General features: G+C 37.9%; 1 protein-coding gene across 1 annotated transcript in view; it reads left to right on the top strand.

Moving 5' to 3' along the window:
- Nucleotides 1-14,492, top strand: part of HACD2 (3-hydroxyacyl-CoA dehydratase 2) — a 106,883-nt gene that overhangs the window by 61,195 nt on the left and 31,196 nt on the right. The window contains exon 4 of the mRNA XM_039240626.1: nucleotides 10,654-10,742. Coding sequence (XP_039096557.1) covers nucleotides 10,654-10,742 — 89 coding nt within the window. The remainder of the gene's footprint in view (nucleotides 1-10,653; nucleotides 10,743-14,492) is intronic.

The following is a 14,492-nucleotide window of genomic DNA, read 5'->3' as shown; positions in this document are numbered from 1 at the left end:
GTGAGTAGCCAGGACACCTAAGACCACCACTCACTCTGGTGCCCACAGTCACACTGAAATACTGGATGGAGTTGCCTACAGTAGTTTTCTATCTTATTTCCTTTGGTTTGAGTGCATACACTTGAGTTGGAGTAAGTTAACTGCTAATAGGATGTCACTGGATTAGACCCTACTGCCCATCTTTGGGTTATACATGTTCCAGTTTGAGAAGCACCTCAGTGGTTAAAATTTTGTCACATCAAGGGAAAAGATCTAATTCTAACTGTACATTTCTTTCCAATGCTAGACACATGACCTATCACTGATAGGTGATATGATTTTCTCACATGTCTCCCTTTTTATCCATTTCAGTTTCATCAAAGATAAGCATGAATGCACTTAGTCCCACTTTCCCTAGCACAAAGAAATACAAAGCCCTCTTACAGTTCAGTATATCTTTTAGAAATACTAACCTCAAATCCAGAGCTTATCATACACATATCATAATTTTGTTATTGATTACAGTGTAAGACACAAATTTCTTTTGTCAGAACTCAATAAAGTGAATGTGGTTAAGTAAACTATATTGAAAATTGCTTTGTTGGGGGGGTCAACTAGGTACTGCAGTCACAAGGGGCATGGCCAGTTTTCTACATTCTGGGAAAATAGAAAAGGGAATTGCCTTTCTGTCAGTCCTTCTTTAAAAAAAAAAAAAAAGGCTATTCATCTTCCTTGAGTCCCATACTCCCACACTTTTCTTCATTTTGGCCAGAAATATTTCATTTCTCTGAGATTAGCTTCTACTATAAGAGAAAATATTTAAGAAAATTTCTGTTTAAAATTGGAATTAGCTCAGTTTCAGAATTTTCTTTTTGCTGGTGCCAAACATTTAAATTCTTGTTAAGGGTAATGATTTTATTAATTTTGAAATCAAACTCATATATTTTATTAGTGCAAGCAATGTGGAAAAGTACAAAGAGCAAAGTTTAAAAATGGCTCCAAATTCTACCGTTAGAACTAATCTTCATTACTATTGGGTAAATACCATTTCAGAGAGGGTTTCCTTCACATATATATATTAATATAAGGAAGAAAAAATAGGTGGATGGACGAATCAAGATAAATAGCTCCTACCATAATGCTACTTTCCTTAAAATTTTTGAGTTTATTAAATAAGTATAAAATCCTCTTACCATGAGAGATATTTTATTAAAAGTCCCTTAAAGCTTAACAAGAAGATCTTAAAACTTAGATTAGAATTACGTTTGGCTATATTTTAGTTTCAAGCAATATCTCTTAATTCTACCAAGGAAACTAGTATGGTCACATCTCCTTCCATCTCTTTCCCCTGGCTCCCATTTTAAAATTATATTACTAACATATTATTGTGGCTTATAAGCATTTATCCTTTATTCTATGACCATAATTACCATAATTGTTTAGTCTTAGCTTTATATTTGAATGGATTCATTGCCTACTATGAGCCCTTTGACCATGACTTCTTCATTCCTGAATTCTTTATTTTGATTCATCTCTTTTTGGGCTGAATTTCTGACAGCATGTGTTTCTTAAGAAGGTTGATTGTATAGGCATTATGTGGCAAGTTCTTTCATATTTAGTGATGTTCGCCTTTTGTCATTGTGCTGGAGTGACATCCTTGGCTGGGTAAAATATTCTTGAACATACTTCCTTTCCTTCAGACCATTGTAATATTGCTTTATTGTCTTCTGACTTTGGATATTGCTGTGAGGAAGTCTGGAGCCAGGCTGACTTTTTTTTTTTTCCCCACCACTTTGTAGGTAACTTGTTGATTTATTTATTTATGCGTTTTATTATTTTTATATTTTTTTGCTCTAGATCCCTGAAGTATTTTTGTAATCAAAAAATTTCTCAGTGTTTTTCATTCACTATCGGTTTTTCTGGAACATAGTGTATTCTTTCAGTACAGATTTCCTTCTTAACATTTCTTGGATTATACCCCTGAGTACATTTTCTGTTCCATATATTGGGTTCTCTACTTTGGGGACAATAATTATCCTTCTGTTGGATTGCCTTTGTTTTCCGTAATTACTATCTTCTTTCCAGTTGCTTTAAGTTTTTACATTCTCCCTAGATGCAATGCATGCTTTATTATTTTTTTTCCTTGTATTATGTTTGTATGGCTGCCATGCCTCTCCATCTTTCTAAAGTGTGAGCAGCCCTGTCCAACCATTTTATTTGCTCTGATATGGATGTTACTGAATTCTTCCTGGCTGCCTTTCTACAGTGTTTAATATTCAGTTTTTTCCCCTGTGAGCTACAGTTTAGAACCAGAGTTTCCCTTTTTTACATATTTTTCTACACACTGAGGGCATAGGGGTAGGGCTTAGGAGAAGCATGGATATTAAGACATAAAGTCTCAGTAATTAAAACAGTGTATATATATGTGTTGAAGAAGAAAGATCTTCAGGATATTTTTTAAGGAAAGAAAAGCAATGTATAGAACAATATGTATAAAGTGCTGCCATTATGTAAAAATTTGGAAAAAAGGATCATATAAATACATCTTAATACATCCACTTACATATTTGCTGTTATATACCTAAAATATATCTCTGGAGTGATAGACAAGGAATTAATACTTGGGTGCCTATGAGAAAGGCACCTGAGTGGTAGTAGGATGGGATTCAGAGGGAGACTTTTCTCTCTCTATTTTTTTATACTTTCTAAGTTTTGAACAATGCGAATGAATGACTTATTTAAAAACATAGGAGCTCTTCCTTCCCTCTGAGATAAAATTGCTCCTCGCTAGGATTCTGCCATTTCATAAAAAGTGTGTCCCATTCCCATAAGGAACTTTGTGCTCATCCCCCAGCTCATCGTGGGGCTGGAAAGGCTTGGCCTCCATGAGGCAGCTCCTGGTTAGTCACATCCTCTGCTTCGCCATTACCTTCCAGCCTCTGTGTCTGTCATACTCCGCTCAGATATTTCTCTCCAAATCTGAGCCTGTTCGTGAAAATTCTCAAGATTGTGTTGCTTCACCAATATCACTTTTGGGAGATGGGGATAGAGTATGAGGTGTGCGATAATCTTTCCTTTTTTGGCTAGAACTTTTAAAAATATATGGCATACAGTTGTTACCCCATTCCTTTTTGGTTGCTACTGTTGAGTGTTGTTTTTGTTATTGAATATTACTATATTTAGTTTGGTGGATTTGGCATTTGGGTAGGGAGATCCTGGTTTCACTTGCTACCATCTAGTTTAATTTCTGGCACCAAATTTATGTCTCCTGCCTTGCTTTGGTATTGCTTTGCCTATACCTGACTTTCAGCCCAGTCTTGGTCATAGGTAGCCAGTCTCCTAAGGCCACTAACCTGGTCCATCTGAGGACTGTACCAGGTAGGGTGGTTTTCCAGGGCTGCCCACCTCTGCAGGACTCAGATTGTCCTCAAAGCACCCTGGTTCTTGAGAATCAAACTGTTTGCCAGATTCCCTTTATACAGCTTTTGCCTAACACACACACGCGCTCCCCACACATATAAACACTTGTGTTTCCTTTAATCTGCTAATGTTTTGCTTCAAAAGTTCATTACCCTTTCAACATAAATTCCCATAATTATTTCTCAAGTTATAACCTCGCCTTGCCAAAGATGTGCACTGCTGAGAGAGATTTTTCCTGAAATGAGAAGTGATCATGCCCTTCTGCTGTTTACAAATGTTTAGTTGCCTCACATCACAGACAAAAGTCCTAAAATTAAGACCTATCCCAAAGCAAATCCATTACAGCCTGAGAGCGTAAATTCATGAGGGCAGGGACATTGTCTTGTTTGCCATTATAATCCCCATCGTGGAAAATAGTACTTGACACAGAGTAGGGACTCCAGAAATACTTGAATTCAGTTAATGAATTATGGATGACTAGTAAGTCTTTTTTTATTTTTTTAAAGAATTTTGGCCTAGCAGTGGCTTAGTGATAAGCCTTATTGTTTGAAAAAAACCAATTTAAGTAATCAACAACCAAAAATCTGCAGGTTAGGTAGTTTTAACATGGTCTGTCATGTGTTCAAATAAGAGATAAGGGCATAGTAAATGCAGTCACATTGAGACTGACTTCAAGAAGTCTAGAAAAGAAAGAAGATCTGGTCTGTCTATGCTCCTCATTGCACAAGAATTTGTGATAACTTCTACATAAAATATAATAGTATACTTCAGATTTGGCTTGAAACTTTGACTACCACATTGAAGAGGGCAACTGAGAGGGGCCCCGGGGTGACTCAGTTGAGCGCCTGACTTTAGCTCAGGTCATGATCTCACAGTTCGTGGGTTCAAGCCCCAGTTTGGGCTTTGCACTGATAGCACGGAGCCTGCTTCAGATTTCCTGTCACCCTCTCTCTCTGCCCCTCCTCCACTCATGCATGTGCATGCCCTCCCTCTCTCTCTCAAAAATAAACATCTTACAAAAAGGGCAACTGAAAATATAACATTGTATGTTAACTATACCAAAATTAAAATAGCAAAAGAAAAAAGGGCAATTGAGTTATAGAACTCCTATCATTGGAGAAGAGTAAATATTCCTTAGCATTGGTTTCTGAAATATATTTCCCACCTAGGGCTTTATGTAAAGAGCATTGAATGATAGAGTGTATATTATACTAATGCATACCATTCCTGCAGCAAATAATGATTTTTTAACAGTTCCTCATGAAATCCAGCTAGTAATAACCAACCAACTCGGTGATAGCAGTTCTGTTCAGAGCAAAGATGATATGGACCATCTATGTGGCCTTCTGTTGTCAGTCTGGCTTCACTCCAAGGATAAACTTGGAGCCCCTGGCCTTCAGATGGTATTCGTTGTATAGGGCTCCCTTCTTCCGGCTGGCCTTTTGACGGGTTCAGCAGAGCAGGCATTTTGAATTTGGGCTGTCAGGGTAGGACCAAAACTTCTGTTTGCTGAGTGACTGGTTGAGGTAGGTTCATATGCCTTAGAAACCAAGTGAGGGTTGGCGTGAATGACATCATTTGGGGGAAATTCAGGTGCCTAAATAGGCAGTTTCCTACTAGGGAATTTAGGAGCACCAGCTAGCAAAGTCAGAAACATCTCTGCATCTGCATCAAATTAGAAAGCATTGATCAGCTTTTTTATTCCCTAACTTACTAAGATTTAAATTTACTATTGCGGGTAGGCTAAAGCAGCCACGCTTCTATGCTGCTGGTGGGAGTGTATATTGATAAAAACATTTTGGAAAGCGATTTGGCAATATAGTTCAAGAGCCTTAAAGGAATTCTTAGCATTTGACCTGGTAGTTCTGCTTCTGGGAACTATCCCAAGGAAATAATCCAAAAAAAAAAAGTTCTAAACCTCAGAAAATTTTAAGTATTATTTGCAGTACTTCATTACTTCATTTATAATATCAAGAAAGTAGAGCAATTTAAATGTCTGACAGAAGGAGAATAGATAAACAAATATATTCTATTCAAAGGAATATTATGACTCAAGTTAAAATATTTTGGAGACTATGTTGTAAGAAAATTTCTTAAAATGTTAAGTGAGAAAGCAAATTACAACGAGTATAAATAACAGAAGTTGAACTGTATTTAAAAATATACTTAGGGGCACCTGATTGGTTCAGTTGGTTAAGCATCCTACTTCAGATCAGGTCACGCTCTCATGGTTTGTGAGTTTGAGCCCCGCCTCGGGCTCTGCGCTGACAGATCAGACCCTGGAGCCTGCTTCGGATTCTGTGTCCCCCTCTCTCTCTGCCCCTCCCTCACTCACACTCTGTTCTCTCTCTCTCTCAAAAATAAATAAACATTAAAATTTTTTAAATAAAATAATAAAAATACTCTTAGAAGAAAAGATTGGTGGGAATGTACCTAAGGAGTAAGCTTTTTGGGTTATTAAAACTTACTTTTAGGGGCGCCTGGGTGGCTTAGTCGGTTAAGCGTCCAACTTTCGCTTAGGTCATGATCTCATGGTTCGTGGGTTCGAGCCCCGCGTCGGGCTCTGTGCTGACTGCCAGCTCAGAGCCTGGAGCCTGCTTCAGTCTGTGACTCCCTCTCTCTCTGACCCTCCACTGCTCACGCTGTCTCTCTCTCTCTCTCTCTCCTAGAAATAAATAAAACATTAAAAAAAATTAAAAAAAAAAACAAAAAACTTACTTTTAAGGAAAACAATCTGATAATTTTTTATTAGCACTTTCAAAGGGAAGACCTATAGAAATCTTTGTATTCTCTAGGAAAGGGAACTCTACAGTAAAGAAGGGGTAATTAGTTATACCCAAGTTCTGCTGAATTTCAATATTCACCCCTCAGAGCATCCAGATCCCTCTGTTGAAGTTGCACTTACTAATAAGCATTCTGATTTTGCAACAGGGAAAAAGTACCCCCAGATGACGGTCTCTGAAATCCCAAGCATTCAATTATAAAAAAAGGCTGAACCTCTCTTATAAGTGAATAAAATGACATTTTAGTTTATTAACTAGACTCTTATGAATTTGATTAGTCTTGAGTCCGTCTCCCAAGACCCTGATTTTCACACATGAATGGGATAAAATTAGGTTTTTGAACTTGGAAATCTGAGTTCCAGATCCTGGACTTCTTGATTCCCACTAAAATATAGCAACAACCCTGGGGCACTTTTCAGACCATTAGCAGTCTAGCCCATTGTTTCACTGACAGAAGAAGAAAGAGCAGAAATGAAAGAGAAAATAATATTTTTATGTGATGAGCTAGTCTTTGAGTAAAATAAAACAAACTAGAAATATTGGTGGTCTTTCCTTGAGCAGCAAATGCTTAATAACTCATTTAGGAAAGGCTTTGATTATGAATCTTCTTTAGTTTTTCCGGTAATGTAAGCTATAATATAATCCGGCTAAGTATATTATGTTCACTTAATGTTTGACTCACTAATTAACTTCTTTAGCAGTGTTACATATTATACCACCAGGCTTTGTACTTAATTCACACACTTTTTTTTTTTAATAAAAGCTTTATTCATATAATAATTCATGTATACAATTCCCCCACTTAGAATATACAATTCAATATTCACACAATTGTGCAATCCTTACTGCAGTCAATTTTAGGACTTTTTCATTACCGCCATAAGAAATCCAATACCCATTAGCAGTCACTCCCGGTTTCCTTCCTAACGTTCTAGCACCAGGTAACCACTAATCTACGTTCTGTCTCTATAGTTTGGCTGTTGTAGACTTTTCATATAAACTGAATCATGTAACATGTGGTCTTTTGTCACTGGTTTCTTAATTCAGCATGTATTCAAAACTCATCAATATTATAGTATATATCAATACTTCATTTCTTTTTATTTATTATTCATTGTTTTTACTTTTATTTCTAATGTTCCATTATATAGCTCTACCACATTCTATTTATCCATTCATCTGTTGTTGGACATTTTTATTGTTTCCAATTTGGGGCCAATATGAATACCACTCTGAACATTCTTTGCAAGTGTTTGGGCTTTTTTTTTTTTTTTTTTTTTAATTTCTCTTGGGTATGTACACACCTAGGAGTAGAACCGATGAGTCATATGATAATTCCATATTTAACATTTTGAGGTACCGGCACACTGTTCATTCTTCAGAGTAGCTACACCATTTTATAATCCTATCAGCAATGTATGAGAGTTCTATTATTACCACATCGTTATCAACATTTGTTATCCTCTGTCATAATGTATCTGATGATTATAACCATCCTAGCAAGGTATATCTCATTATGATTTTGATTTGCATTTCTCTGTTGAGTAATGATTTGAGCATCTTTTCATGTTTTTATTATTCACTTGCTTATCTTCTTTGGAGGAATATCTATCCAGATGCTTTGCCCATTTTATAATTGGGTTCTCTTTTATTGTTGAATTGTAAGAATTCTTTATTTTGCATATAAGACCTTTATTATATACAATTCACAATATTTTCTCCAATCTTTGGCTTCTCTTTTCACTTTCTTGGTTGTATCCTTTGAAGCACACATAATTTTTATGAAATCTGATTTGTTTATTTTTTCTTGTGCTTTTAGTGTCATAGCTGATAAACCATTGTCTAATCCAAGATCACAAAGATTCATATTTATCTCTTGCACTTAGGTCTTTGATCCATTTTGAGTTAATTTCTTTGTATATGGTATAAGGAAGTGTCCTAACTTTATTTTTTATTTATATTTTTATTTTTTGTCAAGTTGTCCTAGCACCATTTATTGAAAAGACCATTATTTTTCCATTGAATTGTCTTGGCATATTTGTTGAAAATCGAGAATTATAAATGTGAGGGTCTATTTCTAGACTCTCTATTCTATTGGGCTATGTGTCCATACCTTCATATTTAAAAAAGTTTTTTTTAATGTTTTATTTCTGAGAGAGAGAGAGAGAGACAGTGTGAGCAGGGGAGGGTCAGAGAGAGAGGGAGACACAGAATCTGAAGCAGGCTCCAGGCTCTGAGCTGGCTGTCAGCACAGAGCCCAATGAGGGGCTCGAACCCACAAACTGTGAGATCATGACCTGAGCCGAAGTCAGACGCCCAACCGACTGAGCCACCCAGGTGCCCATATATATTTTTTTCATTCATTCTGCAAAGGTTTATTCAGCATCTTTATATGGCAAGCCTTGTTGACATGTCCATGCTACTTGCTTCTGGAAACTAAACCATTCCTCTTCAAAGCCCAAATCTTCTTCAAGAAACTCATTCTAACAGGATATGGTATCTCTTTTTCTTAATGAGATGTGAGGTGATTTCCTTTCATAGCTACACCCATAGAGACAATTTTATCTCTGATTTGTACACAGAGTTTTGGCAAGTTGTTGTTTGTTTATAAATGTTCAAAGGTCTGAGTGTTTTCTAGAAGGCTTAGCAGAATGAAAATTTTTCTGGGATGGTCCACTGGGTGTAATGAAGATGGATTCGTTTAATTTTAATTTTTTAATGTTTATTTATTTTTGAGAGAGAGAAATAGAGAGCATGCACATGAGTGGTTGAGGGGCAGAGAGAAAGGGAGTCAGAGAATCCCAACCAGGCTCCGCGCTGTCAGCACAAAGCCTGATGTGGGTCTAGAACACCAACTGTGAGATCATGACCTGAGTTGAAGTTGAATGCCCAGCTGACTGAGCCATCCAGGCGCCCCAAAGCTGGATTAGTTTTAGAGTTAAAGGAAGATCTGCAGCCATGATGAGGGTTCCTGGCAGGTGTAGGGTGGCCCACGTGAAACTTGAAAGGGGCAGGAAGTTGGTAAGTCTAGTTGCTGCTATCAGTAAGGCCAGAGAGAAATGGCAGAGGTGAGGGTGGAGGAGCTGCTGGATTGGGTACCCATACTTCTGTGTCCGATTTTTATTTAAAAAATGTTTTTTTATTTTTTTAAAGTGTTCATTTATTTTTGAGAGAGAGACAGAGATAGAGACAGAACATGAGTGGGGGAAGGAACAGAGAGAGGAGACACAAAACCCAAAGCAGGCTCCAGACTCTGAGCTGTCAGCACAGAGCCTGACACGGGGCTCCAACTCATGAACTGTGAGACCATGACCTGATGACCTGAGCTGAAGTTGGATACCCAAATGACTGAACCACCCAGGTGCCCCTCCAGATTTTATTTTAGAGTGGCAGCTCCTTGCCAGTATAAGGTTACAAGAAAATGAGGCTTACAGATAATGGCTTATTGTTGGGTTTAAGATGACCTAAAGAAGGCAAGAGTTTTTTTGTAATAGTGGTGGCTGGTCTTTCTGTGGTGGTTGTGGTTTTAAGAACTGAAGGGGAAAGCCAAAGAAATGTAAACTTAGCAGAACCTAATGATTATCTAAAATGACTAAGATGATTCCAGTGTTACAACTTTCAGACTTTGGGAGGATAACTGTACCAAAGCTTGCTTGTAATGAACAAGGTGAGGAGGAATGGATTACAGAGATTATAAACTTTGATTTCGGTATGCTTATTGGCAAAATATTTGAGTGAATTATGGAAGATAACCATCAGGTTGTACAGTATCTAATATAGACAGTATGTACAATATCAGGAATTGCTAACATTCATTAGATATAAATACAGTTGATTCCCTTCTGTTCATTTTGTTAAAAAAATTTTTAAATGTTTTATTTATTTCTGAGAGAGAGAAAGACAGACAGAAAGCATGAATAGGGGAGGGTCAGAGAGGGAGATACAGAATCTGAAACAGGCTCCAGGCTCTGAGCTAGCTGTCACCACAGAGCCTGACGCAGGGCTTGAACCCACAAACCATGAGATCATGACCTGAGCTGAAGCTGGACGCTTAACCGACTGAGCCACCCAGGCACCCCCCTTCTGTTCATTTTTGAAACCAGTATTGTAAAATGACCTTTCAGTGTCTAATATTAGAGGTTACACAATGGTTTTGTTTTCTCTATATTGTAAGTGCAAACTATATTACACTTGGGCAGTGATTTTTGACAGGCTTGAGGATGGTACCTAAATTCCATGGTATGCTATTGCTATCAACAATATTGTTTTGGGAGGAAAAAAGCAGTATTATTGTTTTGGAGGGAAAAAGTTTTTAATACTGAAAAACAGTTTATATGCCAATATAGATAAGTTTCAGTTGCTCAAGATGGTTTTATGTCTAACAATTAAAACTGAATGTTTCAGAAAATTTATTACATGTTGAAACTTAGTACAATATACATTTATTTACCCATCCTAAAATGTCTTTCAGGAATTGTTCCATCTTCTGTTGTCCTGACTTCTTTCCAGGTGATGTCAAGAGTTTTTCTGATATGGGCAGTAACACATAGCGTCAAAGAGGTAAGTATTTATGTAGACTAAAATAAAGTAATATCTGCACTAACAAGTGCTAGTCAACTTTTCTCTCTCACATGTGTGTTATGGCTGGCTAAAGATGGAACTCTAGGTCACGTCGATACAGCCCAAATAAAATTCATATTCTCTGTAGCAGTTGGCAAACTAGTACTAATGACAAACATAGTCCAGATATTCAGTGCTATTAAAGAGAAGACTGGCTAAATGATAAAGTCCTGCAATCTTACTTCCCATAGAGATTCACATGATGTGGACGTGGTCTGCAAATCCGTTATATTTTGGGGTGTCTTGTTTGTATCCAGCACAATAAACTGGACATCTGCAACCTTATAGTGGAACTGTTGGGGGAGTAGAGGATATGAATTCAGTCCAGACTTGTTTCTACCCCACCCACCAGGATTAATGGGATTCCCAATGTGCCAAGTACAGTGGTTGTGGAAGGGGAATGCTCTGCAGAGAGCGGGGGCCCTATGTACCCAGGCAGGCCCAGGGAGGCTGGGAGAAAGCCAGCATTACCATTGGTGTGACTCCACAACTAAGCTTTTATTTTCTAGTATTGGAGAAGGGGATTATTTTTCTCTATGTTTCTCACTTTTTAAAAGTCCATTATTTCTTGCTAACATCACATTCAGGTAGAGCACCTGTAGCCACTAGGAGATTCATTTTTCAGTTTTTCAGTCCCAGTAACCTAGCACTAACATTATTGGAATCTTTGGGGTTCATGAAATGTGCTGATCCATTAGCATTATTCTGATGTTTTCTTTGTCTTCTATTCTTCTAAAATCCCTGTCAAAACATTTTGGTTTTCAGGATTTATTTTGACAGTTTCATTTGTATTTCAGCTAATGAGGGGTGGGTTTTTTTTTTAAGCTTTTTATTGGCACATGATATACATACAGAAAAATGCACATGGCTAATGAGTTTTTAACCAAAGCTGATTAAGCTATTATTTTTGTTACATTCTATGAAATTTGCAGATCCAAAGGCTTTTTTTTTTAACCTCTGTCACTTCTTGAAGATGTCTAAAGTTTATATGCAAGAAGAATGTAAAAGCAATCACATGCTTTTTAAAATTCCCAGTCAGTTAATATTACAGTGTTCTGTTAGTTTCAGGTACAATATGATTCATCAATTCTCTGCATTACTCAGTGTTCATTGTGCTCTTAATCCCCTTCACCTCTTTCACCCATCCCCCTTTCATAACCATCTGTTTGTTCTCTATGGTTAAGAGTCTGGTTTTGGGGGACACCTGGGTGGCACAGTCGGTTAAGTGGCAGACTTTGGCTCAGGTCATAATCTCATGCTTGTGAGTTCTAGCCCCACATCAGGCTCTCTGCTCTTAGACCAGAATCTGCTTGGGATCCTCTGTCTCCCTCTCTCTCTCAAAAATAAACAAACATTGGGGCGCCTGGATGGCTCAGTCGGTTAAGCGTCCGAATTCGGCTCAGGTCATGATCTCACAGTTTGTGGGTTCGAGTCCCGCTTTGGGCTCTGTGCTCACAGCTAGCTCAGAGCCTGGAGCCTGTTTCGGATTCTGTGTTTCCCTCTCCCTCTGACCCTCCCCTGCCCACACTGTCTCTTTCTCTCTCAGAAATAAATAAAACATTAAAAAATAAAGAAGTAAAACAAACATTTAAAAAAGTTTAAGAGTCTGAGTTTTGGTTTGTCCCTTTTTTTCTTTGTTTAATACTTTTTAGAGTGATCACATTTCTTTAAAAAAAAAAAAACGGGAAGTAAATCCTAATGTAGCATATTGCCGTTGTCCTCTGATTTACTTATAAAGTGAAGAAAAGTTACTTTATTTATAATACCACGTAACATTTTCATTCATTTCAAAGTTCTTTCTACAAATCATTTTTAACCTATATTCCTTCCTTACTTTTATGTATTTATAAATATTTGTTTTAAAGAACAACTTATTAACTTCCCAAGAGTCTCAAGTGACCTAAAATTTCTTTCTACTAGGAACTCATCTACATTCTTTTTTTTTTTTTTTTAAGTATTTTTTATTTATTTCTAGGAGAGAGACAGACAGACAGACAGACAGCGTGAGCAAGGGAGGGTCAGAGAGAGAGGGAGTCACAGACTCCGAAAGAGGCTCCAGGCTCTGAGCTGGCAGTCAGCACAGAGCCCGACTCAGGGCTCGAACCCACGAACCGCGAGATCATGACCCAAGCGAAAGTCGGATGCTCAACCGACTAAGCCACCCAGGTGCCCCTCATCTACATTCTTAAATAGGTAATTATGTGTAGGTAAATGTTAGGTACATGAAGACAGAGTATTGTCAAGCATGGAGTGTGTGATCGCTTTGCCCATCCAGTCATATATTAATTGTTCAGGTGCCAGAGCCCTAGCTGGTAGATTATTTATGGCCTCTGCTTTTCCTCTCTTCTGCCTCAGTGATCACTCTTCTCCTTAATAGGCTTCCGGCAAAGGGGGCTACAGGTAAATCTAAAATGCTTATACTTCAGGTCAAGCAGTTGTTAGCTATATCATTGTTAGCAACATTTGCCAGAATTTCCTGAGGGATCATTAAGACTGCTTAGTTTAAAAAGCTATTAAATGTCTGTGTGGATTATAGGTGCACAGCCCTGGCCATTGTTCTCAGTAACCATGCTGCTTGACTGATGCATAGATTTGACAGTTTTGGATGATTTCATATATCATGTCATATTTGAACTTCACAGCAAGTTATATATACTTCTTACAGTTGCATATTCAAAATTGTTTCTCTGCAGCCAAACTTACCCAGTTTCCACTGTCACTGACATATTAAGAACATGGTGTAATAAATTTTATTGTCTTTCTCCCACCTTTTGGGTCCTCTTCATTTCACATACACCATGTTAGTTAGTTGACTTGCTCTTTTCTCATATAATTAGAATTCAGTGTTTCTGCTGTTTGGGGATCATAGTTCCTTTCTCCTTGTTCCCCTTTTCTCTGAACAAGACTCCTTCATTGTTTTGTTTATACAATAGATCCCCTCCTGACCCACCCCACGTCATGGATAGCTAACTTAGAGAGCCTGTTGCTGTGGCATTTCAGAGGCCAGTCTGCTATCACCTGTTCCTCAGCCTCTACTTGAGGCCAAACACGATTTTTCCTGCCTTAGACTTTCATATTAGTGGTAACTTACTTTGTTCTGTAGAACATTACATATGGCTTCCCTGCTAAACTTCCATTCTTCTGTTTCCTGAAACATCTTTAAAATATACTTGGGTGCCTAGGTGGCTCGGTCGGTTGGGCATCCAGCTTTGATTCAGGTCATGATCTCACAAGTTCGTGAGCTTGAGTCCCACGTTGGGCTTGCTGCTGTCAGCACAGATCCTGCTTCAGATCCTCTGTCCCCTCTCTCTCTCTGCCCCTCCCCTGCTCACACTCACATGCTCTCTCAAGAATAAAAATTTTTTTTAAAATACATTCTTATTTTCCTTATACTCAACTCTATTTACCTTAATGGTGGGAACCACATAACTAACACATAAGGACATTGATGTCAGAAATAACCACTTCATAATATATATCTCAGGACACTTGAGTGGCTTAGTTGGTTAAGCATCTGACTTCGGCTCAGGTCATGTTCTCGCAGTCTGAGGATTCAAGCCCCACATTGGGCTCTGTGCTGACAGCTTAGAGCCTGGAACCTGCTTCAGAATCTGTGTCTACCTCTCTCTCTGCCCTCCCTCCATTTGCGCTGTGTCTCTCCATCTCTCTCAAAGATAAATAAATATTTTT

The sequence above is a fragment of the Hyaena hyaena genome, unplaced genomic scaffold (assembly GCF_003009895.1).
Source record: "Hyaena hyaena isolate Hyena2069 unplaced genomic scaffold, ASM300989v1 scaffold_180, whole genome shotgun sequence".
Lineage (NCBI taxonomy): Eukaryota > Metazoa > Chordata > Mammalia > Carnivora > Hyaenidae > Hyaena > Hyaena hyaena.
Note: the sequence above shows the minus strand (reverse complement) of the source record. Positions and strands in the feature narration are given on the sequence as shown.